Genomic DNA, 20,990 nt, shown 5'->3' with positions numbered 1-20,990 from the left:
CACTTACCTGTTTTGTTTTCTGAAATTTCCTGCAGACCATCTCGCACAGATGGTTAGTCTGCCCATTATGGTATATATGTATATGTATATATATATATATATATATATATATATATATATATATATATATATATACATGCATATAAATGTATGAATCATTCCATTCTACATAATGTATCAGACGGGCATTGACATCATCTTGTACAAGTGTATGTAACTATGTGTGCGAGTGTGTGAATATAGTGGTTTGCATGTTCATATACCCGTTGATGGTATACTTGGATATTATATGCTATGCCTCTTTTTAGTACTTTGAACACGCGGGAAACCGATATTACTGGTCTGCATCTAACATTTTTACGTGTTTTTACTAATATACTGTTAAAATAGTCATATAGATTTACAGTATTTTTATGTCGTGTTCTTATCACCTAAAAAATCCTTCATTGCGTGGGCTACTGTAGTCGAGGTGCCGACCGTTATACTGAGTAATCGCTTCACAATCAGAGGATCTACTCTTGTATATACGTTGTTCATATAGACTTTGTTGTGCTCAAGCAAGGAAACAATTTTAAGACGGTACTGCCTCTGACCTTTAATCATCCGTAGAATATCAAAACGCAGACAATCACAATTTGAATAACACGATGGTTTTCAAAGAGTATAAACATACGAAGAACAGACTTTGTTCAGTCATTGTTTGACAGAAATATTTTCACTTCTTTTCTTTAACCCTTTATCTGCCCGGGCACTTGTATCGTGTCGTGCTTTTTCATAGAGCATTCAGTCCACTCCCTCAAACTTGACATATTGTTAGAAAGCCAGCACGCACACTCATTCATTTAACAATTTGCCTGAGTCCAACTGGGCGGCCATGATGATAACAGCTTGTTTAGGTGCCATTGTCGTTTTGATATGACAAAATAATTAAAACAGTGGCTGTCTGTGGGCGCATTTTCATGTATTCTTCGAGGAAATGCATATGGTTTGCTCTCTTATGTCACTTCTTCAGGGGAGGGGCTCATTTTTTATGCACTCAATGCCCAGGTGGCCTCAAGGGAATTAAAGACACAACAAACGACGCCTATAGAGCCTTGCTCGGCGGCGTGGACTTACCACACTCTAGCTATGCATAATTGTGTCATACGTTAAGAAGAAGACCATTATTTTTCATAAGTAGAGAATTTCAGACAAGCTAGTACAAACAGCAGGTCTGTGCCCCCAGTGGATGACGACGACAGATGTATATCTGCAGATATATAGATTCATCTCGTGACGTTATAATTATCGGGAAGAATAGCTTGCGATGGAATTGTACTTCAGCAATATTAAGCGGATATGTATACGTCTTTCGATATAAACTTAAATGTCGATAAGTTATGATACCGGCAATTTTGTCCTTATATGGTTTATGGGCATGTCGATGTCATGTTTGAGAACTTATTAGAATCTATTGGTACACATCAGTTATAGATGAACAAAAATGGGTGGTAATTATTTCACTTTGTTAGTCTTACTCTCTAAAAAATCGAGTGAAAATATTCACTCTTAAAGGAGTGAATACAAAAAAGAGTGAATTTAGAGTGAATTGGAGTGAATTTTGAGTGAAAATGTTTATTTTCAATCATTTTGAAGTGACCTCAGGGATCACTCGCAGATTTAGAAGTGATCCCTGAGGTCACTCCAAAACGAGTATAGTTGTCGCAGGAGCAAAAAAAAAAAAAAAAAAAAAAAAAAATGTCAGCGAACCAAGCGTTCTTGTGTTATGAGTTTCCTTTTATTGGTGGAAGTCAAGTATAGTTGAATTGAATTGAACTGAATTGAACCGAATTGATTCCCCCCTCCCCCCCCCCCCCCCAGGAACTGTAAAGAATGTCCGTTGCCAATTACGGGGCCCTTCAGCTGTACATCAAAATGATTATAGGCCTAGTGCCACTTTATAGCCCCCCCCCCCCCTACTTTATAGGACCCATTCTTGAAATTCAGCTATTATGATATAATTGCATCCTAGTATTCCTACCACTGAATGGCATGTTTTCTCATTGTTTTCCATCGTTGCACTGATGTTGTTCTTTCCTCATCTGCTACCAACACACACATTGTTTGCTGTTCATAAAACCAGCGAATTATCTTCCGAAATATGTATTCGAAGTTTATCAAACTACAGGCCAAAATATCCGCTTGAGCCAATAAAATAGTACACGTGTACTACAGTTGCGTGATATTCTCAAGTTTTCGTCAAAGTTGAATGACCACTTATACAATAATTCATTCATCAAACACAGCATCATGCATATTTTCGTCTTGTGGAAATGACTCCCACAGCATCTGGCTCTAATTGCTGGAATTAGGGGGTGTTGCAAGAAAGTCGAGGTGCACAATCATTTGCAAGTATCTAGTGTATTGCAAACTTTAGATAGATCAACTGCAACTAGCAATCAATCGCAAGTTGCAGTTGCAAGAAGGGCGCTTGCAATTAATTGCAACTTTCTTGAATTGCAACACCCTCTTACTGGAGGATTGGTAGTGGGGTCACGAACGATTGAGGGCGGGGAAGACTGTGAGAGCAAAGAGGCCATACTATCCTAGGGAACGATAACATGTTGTGGTAGGTGGGCATCGGCGCATTGCGCGGTCGAATTGACTGTGGTGACGATTGGCAGTAAACATCGTTAGCGCCAGTTTTTGTTTACTGAAATTCTGAACCCGGGGTCTGGCTCGGCTACGCTGTGTGGGTAGAGACTTGGTACGTGTTTTGGACCTCTATTCTGCACTCTAGCGCTACCCATATACGACAAAGGCGCAAGAAAAGGTAAACATTCAGGTTATACAAAGATTCCGTGCCATGAATAAGGTTATTGCGATGTCAAGCCTGGAAGGACTATCGAACAAGTATCATTCATGGGGCTGAATTTGTAACTGCCAATATTCACGATACAGTCCCATGTATTCATAATCGTGTTAGTGTAAACACTGCTGCTGAAAGACTGAGTCACTGTGTGATCTATGTAACTAGTGACAGTGTTCTATAATGATAAACGTTTTGCCTTTTGGGTTTGAGTTATCCAAACGACGATAACTATATGTTATGATACCATGGTACCAATACCATTAAAGATAATGGTGCTTGTGAAGCCATAGATTTGTGAATTTTGATTACGTGGGGTGGGAAGCCGGAAGGGAGCTGTTCCTGAGTGAGCAGGTGAGGGACACCAAAGTCACAAAAGTGTGACAGATAGCACTGACGTGACACTGTATATCAGAATCCAACACCTTCTGCCTTCTCATACTTCTCATGTTAGATGATTAAAGGGATGGTACAGTGTTGGTGGTGATGAGAATTGGGCTTTAACTTTTTGCGAGATACCAAGAAAACACTATTGATACATATCAAAGTACAGAGCATATCATTTTAAGACTGAAGAGGACAAAGTTTATTAAATTGATGAATATTGGGTTTGGAATGACTGAAACATCCAAAAACAAAGTAAAACAAAGCGATCGTAATAAAGTGTGGGTCCCACACTTTATTAGAAATAGAATTGCTCTTTTTAGGATATCTCGGCCATTTCAAAACCAATTTTCATCAAATAAATGTTGAATTCCTCATGAGTCATAGAATTACATGTTCTTTCATATTTCATAAGACTTAAGAGGTTTCTCATTATCTCACCAAAAAATGTTAGAAACCTGAAATTAGGTCTCAACCAAAACTATACGATCCCTTTAAATCTGTGTCATTAAATACAAATAGAATATGGAAGGTTATCAATGTATATATGTAACGTGAAGTCCAGCTGTAATTGTCTGCAAAGTGGCCAAAGTGCTATGTCATGGAGCACTAGACAGAAAATCTTGAGTGTCGGTCTGGAAGAGTCTTTCATCATTTTTTTTATTTTTTTATTTTTTTTTTTAATTTTTTTTTTTTTTTACTTTTACGGCTCTCCTCTGGAGGGCGGAAGGGATTCCATGAAGCCAGATGCAGTCTCCTCGGAACATATCCCTGACGATATTAGATACAGACCGATTTTTCAGTCAAATGGAGCACACACCCTAACTAAATCCAACCGTACTAAATGTTTTGATTCTTACCACTACCAGGCATTCACTTTATACACCCGCACAGAGAGGAGCACCATTGCATGTTGACAAAGTATTTAGCAGATTTAAGTTTCAAGAAACAAATGCTGTGGCAGTATTCAAACCCCGAACCTTTTCATGAAAGTGAATGGTGCAATCTATACTTATGCTTCTAAAATCCGCTCTGTATTGAATGCAAGAACTAATATATCTTACAATTATGGTATTTGCTTTGCTAAAAATACAAGATACTGGTAATAAAAAGAATTCCACTTGTGATGAATCAGATCTTTTCTTTTGAAATATTCTTCTAGACTTCTAGATGTTTGCCGACTACAATGGCATCTGCTGAGAGTTGTGATGCTGGCCATGTGTTGATACAGACCTCTCTCTCAGAGTTTGTTGCTGAACACATCCCAGATGCATCTCTTGAGTAAGTCTTAGTGATAATGCAGGTTGGTCTACAAGGGGTTATCATTGCAGCAGCATGCTTTGTTGTCTTTGCCTGCCATCCCAAGAAATTTTAATCATTCAGAGCATCAGTGCCTAACATTGATAATGTGCTGACACTACGAAACTTAAAAATGTGTCCACAAACTTAAAAACTATGTACCTGAAGATTTTATCCTGGGTTGCAACACATTCACTTTTAAAGGTCAAATTTTAAAAGACAAACTACACATTTTGTAAGATGGCCCCAGAGTGTCCAGAGAGCCCTTCCTATACCCTTTAGTAGGCCCTGGACCCTTGCCACATGCTCATGATACGCATTTAGGTATTATAAACTTTCATAATTCCCCCCCTCCCCCCCCCCCCCTCCCTCCCCCGCCCATGCAATAATCATGATAAAAATGTTGATAATTCAAGAAATGGTTGTGATAATAAAGATGTTTGAGATGAAAATAATGAGAACAGTAAATGTGACAAACAGTATTAACACCTATACATTTCTACCTATTTGCATATAAAAAATATATTTGATATAGTTAGAGATACCACATTTCATATGACTGACGTCTGGTTAGACTGTGAAGTGGAATAGAAGGTGTTTACCTTAAAAACACATTGAAGTTTTGTGTTTGTCATTTGTTTCAAAGTTGTATTATTGGTCAACTTAGTTTGAATGTATTGGTGTTGTGTGCATGATATTTGTACCAATAGGAATGAGTCTGGGTTTTTATTTTCACTGTTTCCTTTTCCTGCTGTGTTCTATGAATAATTGTTCTATAGGTGTATTTCTTGTTTGTAATGCTGGTCCAAAGAATATTTCCAATTTTATTTGTGGACAAAAGAAAAATATTCAATTCAATACAATTCAATATAGAGAACACTCTGTCATATCCTCTCCAAAAGAGGTTCGATGGAGATCTAGAAACCAGCATGTGGTTTGTTGGTCCAGTGCAAAAGTTGGTAGAGTTAACATGTTGGTCTGGAGGTAGTGTTGGAAACGGAAAGTGCATTGCCTTGGCTATTTTTGCTTTTAGTGGATAAGACCCTAGATAACCAATCCTGAATTGCGTGGTTCGAGTCTGCTGGCAATAGCAGTTGTGCCCATAGGAAAAGCACTGTAATTGTAAATGGCATTATCTTTTTCTTTAGAAATCTACACCTTGACAAAAATCCTGGCATAATATGTAGATATATGTATTTATTTATTTTTTTTTTTTTGGTGTTTATCATTTTCATGAACCAAAGTTATCCTAGACTTTTTTTTTCTCCAGTTTCTACCAAGGTCGAGCATGGAAGCATGCATAAAAACAGTTTACTTGTAGATCAGTCAGATACCTTGAAATATTCATCAGAGATGTTAATGTTTACTTTTTGGCAGTACAGGTATTTTGTACTGTTTTTTTTTTTGTTTTTTTTTTGTTTTTTTTTTGTTTTTTTTTGCTCAGAATATTGCAGGTTTCATTGAAACTACGCTGTACTGTTTTCCCCTAATTATAATACTACACATGGGTACATGTCTATTGCAGGAAAGGTAAAGATTTTGTTTCCCACCAAAGATATGCCTTTCATCCCCCAGAATCGTACAATGCAGTTTACAAGGATGGCATCCGTGATTCATGAATAGAATGTCCTTAAATGTATGTGAAATATAATCAGATAATATCTTTGTATGAGTTGTTCATAGTTTTGAATCCTGTTGTTTTGTCTTAGTTTTTATTTTCTCGGGCTCATTAAAACATGATTTAGCGCACTCAATGTCAAAGTTCTTTTTTCTTCTCACAGTTAACTTTCAGGTTGGATTTTTAAATGCTCATTGTAGTGGACAAGAAACTGTAATGAATTAAGTATCATTCTAAATCAGTGAATCTTGACCCAAACTTCTCAGACAACTGTTAGTTTCGTAATGCAAGGTCACATGTATGATTGAAAAAGAGAGGAAACTACTGGTATATGTTCAGTTTGTTATCCTGTTACTGTTTTCTATTTTTACCATATATATTGAAAAGAAAGTCTTGCTAAATAGCAAATATGTACTTCTAGAATGTTCTCTTCTTTTTTTTTCTATAAATTTTACTTTTCATGGCTGGGATGTCTTGTATTTAAGGTAACTAGTCACTGTTAAGAGATCTGAGGTGTCAAGATAAAATACCAAGTGGTTCCAATTCCGCAAACTTTTCTGCATTTCTGTCCCGACCAGTGGCATAGATGAAATTGTTCTCTCGTACATGCTGGGCGTCCTGGAGGATCTTGGAAGCGATGATGGGTTTGAGGTTGAGAGTTTTGTGGAGATGATGCAGGCCTACATTCCAGGATTTGAAGCAGTCAGCAGGTAGGATGCCTTACATCCTCAGAGCTACACTGTAATACTAATAAGAGGAGTCATTCAGTGGGCATACAAGATTTCATGAGAACAGTGCATCATTTCTTTTATTTTTTTATTTCTACCATATTTTTTTTTTAATATGAACATGAAGACTTTCAATGGAAAAACAGATGAGTGCCATCTTCATTTTTTTTCCCCAAAGAAGGTCATCATCAAATAAAGGAAAATAAACTCTTTTTGATGAAACTGCACTCTTATACTGTACATAACAAGAACCTTTTTGAAGATGTTATTAAGATTATCACATATATTTTTTTTTTCAGCAGATTCAAATGTATCTTAAGCTGATAAAAATGAATATATCTATTCTTGCATTAAAACTCTCTATATAAATGTTTATACAATTTTCATTAGATTATTATTATCAGTTTTATTATTGTTATCAGGATGTAGTTGAGATTGTGCATTATAATACATGTATTTGTGCATGTTTATTTGGAGATATCTAGAAGATGTCTTTTTGACTCTCATCATATTTGTAATGCAAGATATGACCAATTCAGAGGAAGTGTAACTGTTTTTAAGGTTTAGTCTGGCTTGATCTTCAAAACTTTGTAATTCTGAGATTGTTCTAATTTCAAAATGGATTTGGTAGAGCACTTCTTGTTGCTGCATTAAAGTACTACTTGGTAGTATCCGGTTTAATTTGCAGTGAGAAGATTTGTGATTGGATCTTCAAGCTTGCCGATGATGTCACGCATCAGAAAGAAAAAGGTAAATTATGCTTTATTGTCAAAACCATTGGCATTTCTTCTAAATGCAAATTTATAGGTATTCTGAGGTGGTGGTCTTACGAGGGTTAGAGGGAAAACTATTTGATGGTGAAAGTGGGTGTTTCAGATCTCTTGCAATTTTGCTTTGTCACTGGAAAACTTGTCATGTGTTAAACATGCATATTGCCTCTTTCACAAGATGAGCAAATAATGATCTATTGCCTATTTATCTTCCTCTGGAATTATTTTGTTGCATGTTGTTGGCCTTAAAGGCATTATTTACCATTTGCAGATGAAACAAAACCCCAGCTTTAGTGCTTCAAAATAGTTCTAAAATATGGGTTAGGGATAGAAACAACCAATGTAAATAGATGATAAGTATTGTTAAATCAAAATATGAGCAATAGTTTTGATAAAAATGTTTCTAGACTAAACTGTCTACAGTTATGGTTTAGTCTGGAAAATAGTGATATATCCTTGTATATTTTAGGCTTTATTACAAAATTCTTGTATGTTTTGTGATACAACTGACCTACATATGCATCAAATGTGGTATCTCCAACATTTTCTAAATCACTGCTCCCAATGGTAAAGAGTACCTTTGATGCTGACGGTGAGCTCAGTTCAGATGGAAGACATTGATGTTGAACACCCGTGTAGCATCACAAGAGGAGAGGAAAAAGAAAGTGTAAAGGTTGATAGTGTAACATTACTAGAAGAAAAAAAACCCTAAACCTGATCTGTTTCTCCTTGTACAACAAAATATAGCCCATGTACTAAATGCCTTGCAATACTAAGATGCAATATAATTTGGTTCAGCAAAGTTTGTGTTCTGGCAGGCCTTGCCTGCAGAAAATACAAAGAAAGAGTGTAATAGTTTCTGTTTTTCTCGACAAAAGAATACTGTGTCCAGGAAAGATTGGTTTTTGTATCAGCAGTAGATTGATGCTGCACATCCTCAGACAGCTTGTTGTTGTTTTTTGAAGGATATTTAAAAGAAATACAATTAACAATTTTCAGAGACCAACAGACTGCGAGATACAGAACCAGTGTGTTGGTAGCAACCATGGAATTAGTGTCAACTTTCTAGTAAATGCTGTAATGTATCTGTTTTGAATATCTTGTATCTACAAATATGTGTATATTGAGTGTATGTGTATGTATAATGTGTGTGTGTCTGTATGTCTGTGTGGTGTGTAGTAAATGCTGTAATGTATCTGTTTTGAATATCTTGTATCTACAAATATGTGTATATTGAGTGTATTTGTATAATGTGTGTGTGGTGTGTGGTGTGTGTGAATGATATACTTTTGTCACAGAGCAAAGCTAGCCTATTTGGTTTTATAAGGCATATTTGTCATTCTGCATCATACACTGTATGTCCCTACAGAGAACACTCCACCTGGATCTGTGTCTCCTTGTCTGTCCCCCAGCGGGGATCAGCCTGAACGCCTACCTGTCCCCGGCAAGGCCAGGTCCACATTGACGGAGATCACTTCCAGCCCAGAGAGAAACAGTGGCAAGGGCCAAGTACCAAAGGTAGGTCTATCTCCAAAATGTGATTTTGCTTCAATCTTATGGTTGCGGATGTGTTTTGTTGTCTATCATGACAAGGGTGGTGGTGGTGGTGGTGGGGGGGGGGGGGGGGGCTTTTTGTGTATAGTGTTTAATGTTTTTGGTTGTGACACTAACGCATCACACAGTCTTGGAAGTTTAGAGCAATCTTAAAATGCAAGTGCAAGATTATCCCTGCTTTTGCTAGCCCATTGTGGTCAATATGCTGTTTTTCAATCAATGACATCATTACAATGTGAAGTTCAGACCACAAATCAAGACATATGAGAAAATTTTGCGAGTAGTCACATTTGTGATTGAGAACCACAGCAAGAGAATTAAATGGGATATTAGCATTATCTTTTCTCAAGAAGCAAACTTGTAGATTATCCGCCTTGGAAATAAGTTACATGGTATGTTTGTGATGGGAGGCAACACAGTGCATTCCTGTTATAGCAAGCACAGTTGAAATGAAAATCTCATTTCAATAAAGTAAAAATTCAGGTCCCAAAATTATCATCTAAATATATTTACATTAACATTATTGTTTGGTTAGAATTTTTTTTAACGAAATAATGGGAAATTTTGCCTGTACTTTGGTGTTCTGATATTATTTTGTGAATATCAGTCACAAAATTTGTGACACTGAAATGCATGATATACTACTACTAAACCTATGGGAAATAACAATGTCCACAGGCAGTGGATGAATTATAATGTGCTAGCACTGTTCTTGCAATGGAAATTGGTTTTCTTTTAGTTTATGAAGCCTTTACATGTCCATCAGATATCCATCAAAGCTGGTGCCAGAGTTGGATATTGCAGGACATTTTCCCTTTTTTAGACTTTTAGACGAAACCATGATAAATTTGAGTCAAAAGTTCATGTGGTCATATCATCCTTGCTATGCACAATTTTTTCTGCTTCATACAGAACAATGCAAACAAATAACAAAGCAATTCCCACAGCAACATTAGAAGTTTGTCATCCTTTCTTAACCTTAAACAAACAAACAAACAAACAAACAAATAAACAAACAGATAAACAGACAAATAAGCAAACAAACAACCAAACACTCATCTAGCCCGAGAGGCTTTTATTTGTTTTTCTATTCATATCACATCAGGGACTAATTGTTTTCAGACTGAGATGGGTTTTTGTTGGTGAGTTTCCCCACAAAATCTAGCAGGTTGAGAGTCATTGCATAAAATGCTGTCGACATTTGTCTAGTCAAAGTAGCCAGTCATTATTAGACTTACATTATGCAAACAAACAAACAAACAACCAAACACTCATCTAAACCAAGAGGCTTTCATTTGTTTTTCTATTCATATCACATCAGAGACTAATTGCTTTCAGACTGAGATGTGTTTTTTATTTTAGTGGTGAGTTTCCCCACAAAATCTAGCAGGTTGAGAGTCATTTCATAAAATGCTGTTATCTTTTGTCTAGTCAATGTAGCCAGTCATTATTTGACTTACATTTTGCAGACTGCCATTCTTATGCTTTGACTGTTATCCACTTCCTTCAAGGATTCCAGTGATGAGGATGCCGATATGCAAATCAGACAGCTCCTCGAGATGTTCCCCGCATCCTGCGCATTGGATGCCCGCCGTTGCCTGGCAACCGCCAATGGTCAGCTGGAAGAGGCTGTTCAGTTGATGTTGTTGAGGGTGGAGAGTGATGATGACGTCCCAGTGGTGACAAAAGATGAGGTAGGAGGAAACTTATGAAAGCACTGGAGTGTTGTTGACTTTCCTCCATGTTTGGCATTCAAGACCCCAAGAGGTCCGAATCGACTACACTCAATGGCCATCTGATTTTGAAAATCCTGAAGCTATGATTCAGAAGATGAATATATTTCTTGCCTGTTTTGTTTTCTAGTCAAAACAAGTCTAGCACCTTGGAGATGATAATAAAAGTAGGTCCAAGTGTAGTGAATGTTGATTTCTCTGTTTTATTTTTGTTTTGTTTTGTTTTTTGTTTGTCAAATTTTGTGCTTATGTTGTAATTTCACAGGGAGAGAGAGAAGAAAAAAAAAAGGACCCATTTGAAATGGTGGCTGTGTGGGACACAAGGTTTGGTAAAGGTCAACATTGCATTTTTTTTTTTTTTGAAAAGATTTCACCAATTGTGTGCTTTTGGGTGATTGATGAAGTTGTCCTTGATGAGACATGATTTGTGAGATGTAACACCCACACATACGTCCTTGAAATCACGTCAGAGTACGTCAGAGGCCAACGGTAAAATCTCACATTACAGAGGAACTTTTGCTGCACTTCCGTCACTGTCAAATTATCATACAGTCTGACCTCTCTTTAATATCTGGACATGTCGGGACTGGCGCTCATCCGGATAAGGGATTTGGCTGGATGTGGGAGACTCAGTGTTTAATACATGCAGCTGCCTACCCAATGGTACAAATAATGAGTGTTTAAGTCATTCATCGCCCAGCCAATGAACTCGAACCATTGCGAGTCTAGTCATATTGACGGCTGTGCATGTGACCTACATGTGGCAATGAGAACGAGAGGGGCACGTATTGTGTGAACATGTCATGTCCTCGTCAGCTAGTCTGCATTCAGAATTCTCTGATAATTTGCTTAATGAACAATAGCCTGTAGGGTACCCTGATTTAATGAAAAGTTTTCTGTTCATGTTCTTGCGGTGATTTGGGAGTAGTGAATGTCTGAATGCAAGTTATTTAGATGAAGATTTGATGTGAAGGTATGCTAATTATGTTGGGAATGATATGTACTTCATGTGAGTTTTTTGTAATAATAATAATAAAGGACATTTATATTGTGCAGCTACTATAATGATATACTCTACTGCGCATATACTCTACTACTGTAGGAATATTGTTTGAGTTTGAAATCCCCCTTTTCCCTGTAATTATTAGACTGGAAAAAAAAATCACGCAGAGATGGCGTTCGGATAATGCAGAGATCTGGATAAAGGGAGGCTGGATAAGAGAGTTCAGACTGTACTTTAAGTGAATGATAATTAACCTTGCTGGAGAACTACAGTGTGCACATGATTTGAAGATTGATAGTTCATTGGTATTACTTGTTCTAACAACTGAATATTCACCATTGACACGTCCAACCATATATATTGGAAATTTTATCAAATTGTGTGTTTTTTTTTCGATGTTTTTAGCATATTTATGTGAAACTTCATTACTAATTAAGCTTTTAATCCTCTTTTTGTTCTCCTCGTGATAAAAAATTGAATCTGTTCGGAAGTAGCACTTCAACATGTTCAAAATTTCATAATTTATTGTGGCGGGTCAGTAACCACAACCTTTGAAGAGTTAAACTATAAAAGTGGAAATCTTTCCAGTGTGAAAACTAGTGCCAAAGTAAAAGTATGCAAATTGCTCGTTATATGTGAATACTGATGCTATTTTATATTTTGATTCTGTGGAATTAAAAACGTGTGAAATTCATCCTACTCAGCGAAGTGCGAAAAATTACTCATGCAAACATTTCCCCTTTTACAGTATCTCACTGTAATGCTGAGAATTTTCTTCAAAATCTGACTGGAAAAAAAAATTCTTGCATTTGAGTTTTGTGTTGCAGGGTCACAAATGTACTTACAAGTAAATCTTCTTCTAGTTTAATGCATTTGTATATGAATTCGTTAGACAACACAATTTGTAGTATCACATTCAAATAGTGATTATGCGTACTTATGCATAGACGCGCTTTTCAACCTTTTTTGACCTGCGGCCACAAACAATTTTGAGACCCAGTGAGATCAAATATGACTCTTATTTATTTCATTTTTGGCCAACATTGCAGCCCACTGGTTGAGAAGCACAGGTTTAGAAGACTCCTTCGCGTGTTCAGGTTGAGTCCAGTATTAACCCTATAAAGCCCAAGGGGGGGGGGGGGCACATTTTGCCCCCCACCATATTTTTGTTTGCCACTCCTACACCCTTCACCCGATTTCAACCAAATTTGGTGACTTTTCCTAAAATCTTATTAGGAACATTTTGATATATAATTTAGCTATGTCCAATATTGTTGGTTGCCATAAGCTGACAACCATGTTCGTCAGATTTTGCATTATATTCTGTTCCAAGTTCAGTTAACAATATTAATGGATGAAATGGGGGTTTTCTTGGCTGTAATTTGCTAAAGGACCAAAATGTGAAGCAATTATGGTTGTGAATTACCCTGAAATGGTCTTCTTATTATTTCCTTTATTTTTTATATGACATAGGCATCAAACAATAGATATAATAGAAATAATCGAAAATACAGCATTTTCCAAAGACTACCCTGTTATTTTGTGTTATCTTCACACATGCCTGGCCGGTAATATCATTTATTTATCCTATCAATCTGCAATCTCAAAATTTCAATATTTTGGAAATATGAAATGTGATACCGATATATGTACCCATTCCAAGCAGTACATGATACGTTTATATATTTCTTTATATTGTAATGAATAGCGCCCCCACATGTTGACCTTGAGAAATTTCAACCATACAAAATAGTGAAGGTTGACTTGCTTTTCCTTTGTGGTAAATGTATAAATGATTGATATAAAATAAAAACATATATACTGGGGATAAAGAAATAAAAAGAAAAAACATGATTTTAGCGTATTTCCTATGTATTTCTTTATATTTTGGTAAATAGCGCCCTCAGTGGATGACCTTGAAAATTTTCAAATGTTGGGTCATGTAGAGTACGAGTCACTCTACCCACGTGCCAAATATGACGGTCATACATCATAAGAAGTTATGTATGGGGGGCACAATGTGCCCCCCTTGGGCCTGGAAGGGGTCAAAATAGCTTGGGTTAAGATAGAAGTTTCATTGAAATTGGATTAAGAGTAGATTTACCACAATACAGTTATATCGGTCATCATCTCATTTCGTAAGCAAATAAGACAAGTAATGATGTCATTACCCCGCAAATCTTTCATTGCTGGGTGCAAAGAGTGGTTAAGTCAAATTTGTTTTGTTCATAATTCTACAACTATGATCGGCTTAAAGTTAAACGTTGCTAAATTGTTTAGAAACTTGAACAATCTGACCTGAAGGCTACAATTTCTTCTTGAATCCATTTTTTTAAAAAAGGAGAAAAGAAAGACATATCCTTAAGATTTTTTATGCAGATGGCTGGGAGACTCAAGCCATCATGAGCTCATCTCATTTATATGCAGATGTGACTGTGACCAATATGATTGATCTGCTTTAGCCTTTGAAATTCTGAAATTCTATAACTTTCTTAACCGGTTGAGGACAAGTCCCGAGTATACTCAGGCAGGGGTCTATGGGAAATGCGTGTTGTTGCAAAATCATCCCATCCTCAACGGGTTAAAGGCATAAGTTACCATTTGCAGATGAAACAAAAACCCAGCATTAGTGCTTCAAAATGGTTCTAAAATGTGAGTTAGGGATAGAAACAACCAATGTAAAAATTTGAACCAGTTTAATCAATGTTAAGTTTTGTTGAATATACAAAATGTGAACAATAGTTATAATAAAAATGTTTCCAGACTAAACCATCTACAGTTATGGTTTAATGAGAAAAATAGTGATATTTCCTTACATTTTAAGCTTTATTGCAACAACAACAACAAAAATTATTTGGTAGGATGTTTTGTGATACAACTGACCTACACACATGCATCAAAAGTGATATCTTGAATTTTTTTAAAATTACTGCTCCCAAAGGTAAATAGGACCTCTAAAGGTTAAGGAAGAGTTTTGTTTATCTGGTTTTGCTATAAAAAGACATGCCAATGAAATACCTGTATCTTTAACATGGCTACAATTTCTGTGAAGAGAAAAACAATGAATGATGGCCTTAGCAAAATCTATCGAGTGTATCAATTTCTGACACCAGACTTTTGTCTGTGCGTGTTAATGACATACATACTTCCGGTGCTTATTGCTTCTAAATGATTGGTCCCAATGAATCAATACTGTTAAAGGAGCGTTTGTTTCAGGATGGACGTGCAGCAGGATGCAGAGTTTAAATAGCTATCATGCTCATGCAACCTACCATCCCATCTCTTAATGTTTTCGTACCAACAGTAGAGGCGAAACTGAAAAACCACGCGCACATTTTGTTGTAAAGTATGAGGGGTGTATCTGTCATATAACGGAAATAAAGTCTGTGCCTGGCTGCACCCTTTAATGTTTTTTTTTTTTTTTTTTTTTTTTGTCTGATTTTGAAGACTCATCCTTCTATTCTGTTTGTTTGACTGTACTCTGTTAGGTAACATCAACTTAAACATGGAGCGCGTTTTCACTCTTGACAGTTCTTTTTTTCTTTACTTTGTGCAGTGGTCCTCAAGAAAGAAGACGCATGATGACAAAAAGGTCAGAGACTCAATTCTGCAGAAATATGGCTATGTGGACCTTCATGATGACACAGTTACCCACAAACCACTGGCACCCAAGCAGGTATTTCTGCTTTGATAATTATAATGATAATATGGACAATTTGTAAAGCTTTTTAATAAGACAAACATGTTTCAAAGCACTTTACGATTATGAAAAAAAAAAAGAACAAACATGTAAATCAACTACGAATACAAATAATCCACAGTACATAATGATAAGTTCTGTTCTTGAAATAAATGGGTTTTGAGTTTCTTTTTGAAAATATATTGGAGGTGGAGGACTGAATATGAGTAGGGAAGTTAGGTTAACCTAAAAAAACTGTTGGCTGGATGGGTTGTGTACATTGTCAATTTCAGGACCTCATATTGTTTGGATCGTCAAATGGGAATTTGTACGTTATTGAAATAATTATTAGCTGCCGCAGCAAATTAGTTCAAAAGATAAACCGATAAGAGCTGAAGAATTCTGTGCATGAGCAAGACCATCATTTCATGTTTAGGGAAATAGTATCATTTGAGCATAAACAATTGTGAAAAAGATCCCAAATATTACAACATGCAAAATTACTTGGTCAGAACAATGTTTGCATAATGGGTAATTTCAAATTCGGTACTAGTGCTATCTCAACACCAGCACAAGTAATAATCTTGAATTTGTAATCTGTTCGATGTAAGCAGATTGTCCTTCAAGGTATGACATACATGTAGTTCCAGTAGCTAGTGTTGAGGGTACTGTTGACAATGGTTTGCTGAACTTAGGTCCTCTATTCTGGTCGGCGATGTCTGTGCTTTTTCTAAAGTATTGGATAACACCAGCCAAAAGGGATTATCAAATTTCAAGTCGGTGTTAGTGTTAGCAGTGCTATACATACAAGACCCACTTTCACATTCACTGATGTACGTCATCTCCACTCATCAAGTATAATGTGCATAGCCTATGCTTATGCAATAATGACATGTTTAAAGTACACAAGCACTCTAGACATGGCCACATATATCTGCATGGGAGCAAAATTATTAAGATTGTTGTATTATGGGGATGCTTAGAAATTTGTGGCACTTGAATCCTTCTTCAGCATCTTACTTGTTTAAGACAAACATTCATTGTTGCATCTTTTTATGTTGAAATTTAACCAAAGCACAATCACTTTTTGTTGTGTGAAATTCCTGCATGACTATGTGGTGATGTGAAGAGAAGAGTAATTTTAGGGGTCAGTAATTATGATTGATATTATTTGCATTAATATGACCATGGAGCTTGATTTAAGGCAATTTGGCAGAAAACACCAGCACGAGCACTAGCACTAAACCTGAAATCACCCAACGTTATATATCTCCGCAGGTGTACCAAGGCAACTGTAGTCTTAGCCCTTCTTCTCAAATCATTGTTATAGAATGGTTTGGCCAATTGAAACAGGAATGCAACGTCGTTGTCTTTCTGTGATACCACTCGCATGATATTTGTAGGTCCAGCATGACACTCAGCTGTGGATCCTTTAATACACTGAGACAAAAGAATCTCATCAATTTGGTGATGTTCCCTTGTCTAATGTTTCCACATTCAGTTGACAAATCATCAGTGCCTTACCTCTCCCCCTCCCACTCATCAACCTCCTCCCACACACATGGAGGGCTTGTCGCCTTCCAGCCCTCGTTCGCAGGCGATAGGAGGCAGATCCAGCCAGCCTCTATCTCCTTCCACCCCTCCGAGATTCCCTCCTTCGGGGGGCCGGCGGTGCCCAAAGTAACACCGCGACTGATTGATAAACGATAACTTTTTTACCTCATGTCGAATCACGACACACTTTGTCTGCTGGTCTCTCCGGCTTTGCAGGCTTTGAGAATGGTTTGCCTTCTTCAATCGAGAGTGCACTATGTGATTTGCGATGTAGAATGTTGCCCAAGGACTGAATCGGAGAGATAAGATGCGTCATCTATAAATTCTCTTTGCAGCGTAGAACATGCTACAGAGAGTTACTTCAAAAATATTTTTGCACCAAATGTCTGAGGTGTCTTCGCAAGCAGTGCGTTCCATTTTGTGAAGAAAAAAAAACAACAAAAACACTTGTGCCCAAATAGCATGAACGTAAAATGTATTGAGATTGTGTGGGTAGGTTTGACACATGTGAACTGAGGGTTCAATCTCATGTGGGTTTTGTTGACTGTGTTGGGAAGTGGTTGCCAATGGTTCATTGAATAGGTAACAGAAAGACTGATATGAAGGAATATTCCAGTGAAAGTGGCAATAATAAATAAAAAGTGAACAAATCAAAAACACAAGTGACCCTCCATCAGTAATCCCACAGAAAGTTGATGAGAAGATTTTTGAGGTTACAATGAATTGTAAAATGAGGAACTGGTACAACTCATTGTAACTGGATCCTCCTAAACCACAAATGTGAATATTTGAAAATAGATATGTAGGAATGCTGTTAAGTAGGCTTTAAAGTTAGGGTTATTTTGTGTGTGGAGCAAAACAGGGATTTCAGATTTCATAGGCAAACACTATTTCATGCACACCTTTAATAGCAAACTCCATAGGTGAAAAAGATTGAGAAAACCAATTTCTGGAGATTAAAAAAATGAGTCCACTAAAGTAATTAAAAGCATTATGGACTTGGAAAAATATACGGTAACTGTTAGAAAAAACAAAACTAAAAAAAACCTGATTAAACCCAAAATTCCTAAAGGAAAATTAAGCTACATGTATGTAACTTTCTGAGGTTTTGTGAAGCAGGGTCTGATTTAAGGGATGGTCAAAACTTATTACTCAGCTTTTTTTTTCTGTAACTGTTTCTAGTGACCATGTGCAAATGTTGATGGTTGATTGTATAATTACCTAATTTTTGATCTTATACAATCAGTTTTCTTACAGATACATGTTTAACAACTTCCTTTCACATATTTCACAATTAAGGGATCACAAGACAGCCATATTGGCACAAAATAGAAAAAAAGAATAAACAAATCCATAAAATTAGCATATTAACATAATTAATTAACCCTAATTAAAAAATTATGATAATTTTTGTAAAATTAACTATGCATTCTTGTAGGGTACGTCATAAACTAGGTGCATGCCGAATTTGGCGACAATCGGACATTCCGTGGCCGAGATCTTATGGGGGGGGGGGGGGGGGGGGCATCATGCCCCCCCCCCCCCCCCCAGTCCTCAAAACCTCCTAAATAGCCCAGTCTTATTAGGGTTAATATACAGTTGTACATGTGGATTGAGTGACTGCCGCAATTACATAATTAATTAACCTTGATTAAAAAATTATGGTAATTTTTGTAAAATTAAATATGCATTCTTGTGGGGTATGTCATAAACTAGGTGCATGCCGAATTTGGCGACAATCGGACATTCCATGGCCGAGATCTTATGGGGGGCATCATGCCCCCCACCCCCCCAGTCCTCAAAACCTCCTAAATAGCCCAGTCTTTTTAGGGTTAATATACAGTTGTACATGTGGATTGAGTGACTGCAGCAATTATCAACAGAACATATCAGTGAAAGTTTGAGGAAAATTGGATAATCCGTTCAAAAGTTATGAACATATCAGTGAAAGTTTGAGGAAAATTGGATAATCCGTTCAAAAGGTTTTTTTTTAAGTTTCTACTCAGTCACTGCTGGATGAGAAGATTACTCCAGGTTATGATGTCACATGTATAGAACGACATAAGGAAAATATATAGAGAATTCCACAAAATTTCATTTTCGAACAAAGTACACATTCCATCGACTTGTTAGTGATGTAGGTTAAGGGTAATATTATTCCCTCTAAATCTTAGTGTGCAAGAAAAGTGAAAATATGTTGAATTTTCCTTATAGTTTTTTAAATTTTTCTACACATGAGACATCACAAGCTGTAGTAGTCTTCTGATTCAACAATGGCGACCCTACTGAAACTTAAAAATTTATAACTTTTGAACAGATTGTCTGATTTTTCTTAAACTTTCACAAATGTGTTCTACTAGTATTGCTGCATTCTCCCAATCCACCTGCATGAACGTGTCCTTTAAGTGTATTTTTATATATTTGTTCCTGTTTAATTTTGTATTGAGAATTTCTGTTGTAATTCTGTTGTATACATGTCAATCTTCATTCCTTGATGATGCAGTTTAGCAAATTAAAGAGAAATACATGAAATTTTGTGGCATACGTGTAAATGGCATTTGAAACCTTTCCGCTGAGATAACAATTAGAGAATGATAAAAGATTACTCTCAGCGGATCAGTTTAGAAAGAGCACATTAAGTAGAACTCTCCTTAATCTCCTGAATGTGTTATATCTTTGAATTCAAATACTTTTTGCTGACGTTACTTGTGATACATTCTAGTAGTTTTTTTTTTTTTATATACATGTACCATGGGCTTTTTTCATGTTGAATTTTGTTTTAATTGTCCTAGTTTGACCTTGAAATTGTGACTAAGAAATGTATCAATGTTTTGAACTATTCTTAATTGTCAGGAAGCAGTGAAAAGGTTCACTTTCCACAATTTTCCCCAATCAAGTCTTGCTCCATCCATTATTTTATGCAACTTGAGATACATCCAATCTCCATTGTTTTGACATTAATGAAAAACAATCTCCACATTTTTGCCCATATTGTTTACTATATTCATGTCTCATTTTCTCCTATGATATACATATATTCTTTCCTCTCTCCCTCTCACACCCTTTTTTTCTCTCTGCATATTAGGATAAAAAGAAAATGGTCAGGTACTTAAATGGTCAGGTGTGCACAACAAAGGGTGAAAAATTCATCGAGATCAAAAAACCGGTGACAGAGGAGATGAAAAAGACTTACATCAACCTGAAGCCGGCACGGAGCTACCACTTCCATTAGCGTATGAAACGACCCGCTGAAATTCAACTCCTCCACAAGCTGGAATCCAAAGTGCTTCGTGAGCGCACACTCTGCCAGAGGGCGTCTCCGCCGCGCATCAGCCAAAGTATGATCCTTCCTGTCAGACGGAACCTGTTAGACAAGCAGCAGGGTCAATGATTCCCCTTCAGCTCCTGCAAAAAAGGGCAGGAAACCCTGCACAAGTTCTCACGGTCATCTACACCAAGGGAAAAAAAAAAAAGGAAAAAAAATGATAAGAAACGAAGATGAAAAAGAAAAGAAACTATGACAAGAAAAAAAAAAAAGAAACTGACAATAAGAGATTGGCTCTGAGGCATTTTATGAAAAGCACTCTCAGATAAATTGGAGGAAAAACGTGACAAATCTTTACAAAAAAAGAAGTACCACTGTATTAGCGATGAAAAGGATACCCATATATTCTTGTGTATAGAAGTACTACTGCCACTACTTTCTTCTCTGGAGAGTTTAAATGCTTCAAAGTCACAGTTTCTTGTTTTCATGTGCTTCAGCTACATCCCTACTCCCCCCCCCCCCCTTCCCCCCTCCCCCCACCAACAAACTTTTGGC

At 36.7% G+C, this 20,990-nt stretch overlaps 1 protein-coding gene across 1 annotated transcript; it reads left to right on the top strand.

The window, feature by feature from the left end:
- The first annotated feature begins 2,662 nt into the window (after positions 1-2,662).
- LOC140229275 (CUE domain-containing protein 2-A-like) lies at positions 2,663-20,686 on the top strand. Its single transcript, XM_072309551.1, has 8 exons — positions 2,663-2,812; positions 4,395-4,513; positions 6,728-6,859; positions 7,566-7,627; positions 9,017-9,165; positions 10,713-10,895; positions 15,494-15,613; positions 20,256-20,686. The coding sequence occupies exons 2-8, from the start codon at positions 4,419-4,421 to the stop codon at positions 20,400-20,402; spliced, it is 888 nt and encodes a 295-aa protein (XP_072165652.1). The 5' UTR covers positions 2,663-2,812; positions 4,395-4,418; the 3' UTR covers positions 20,403-20,686.
- Positions 20,687-20,990: the final 304 nt, after the last annotated feature.

Source organism: Diadema setosum, chromosome 5 (genome assembly GCF_964275005.1).
Source record: "Diadema setosum chromosome 5, eeDiaSeto1, whole genome shotgun sequence".
NCBI classification, from domain to species: domain Eukaryota; kingdom Metazoa; phylum Echinodermata; class Echinoidea; order Diadematoida; family Diadematidae; genus Diadema; species Diadema setosum.
The sequence above is the reverse complement of the archived record's forward strand: the minus strand, read 5'-3'. Positions and strand labels throughout refer to the sequence as shown.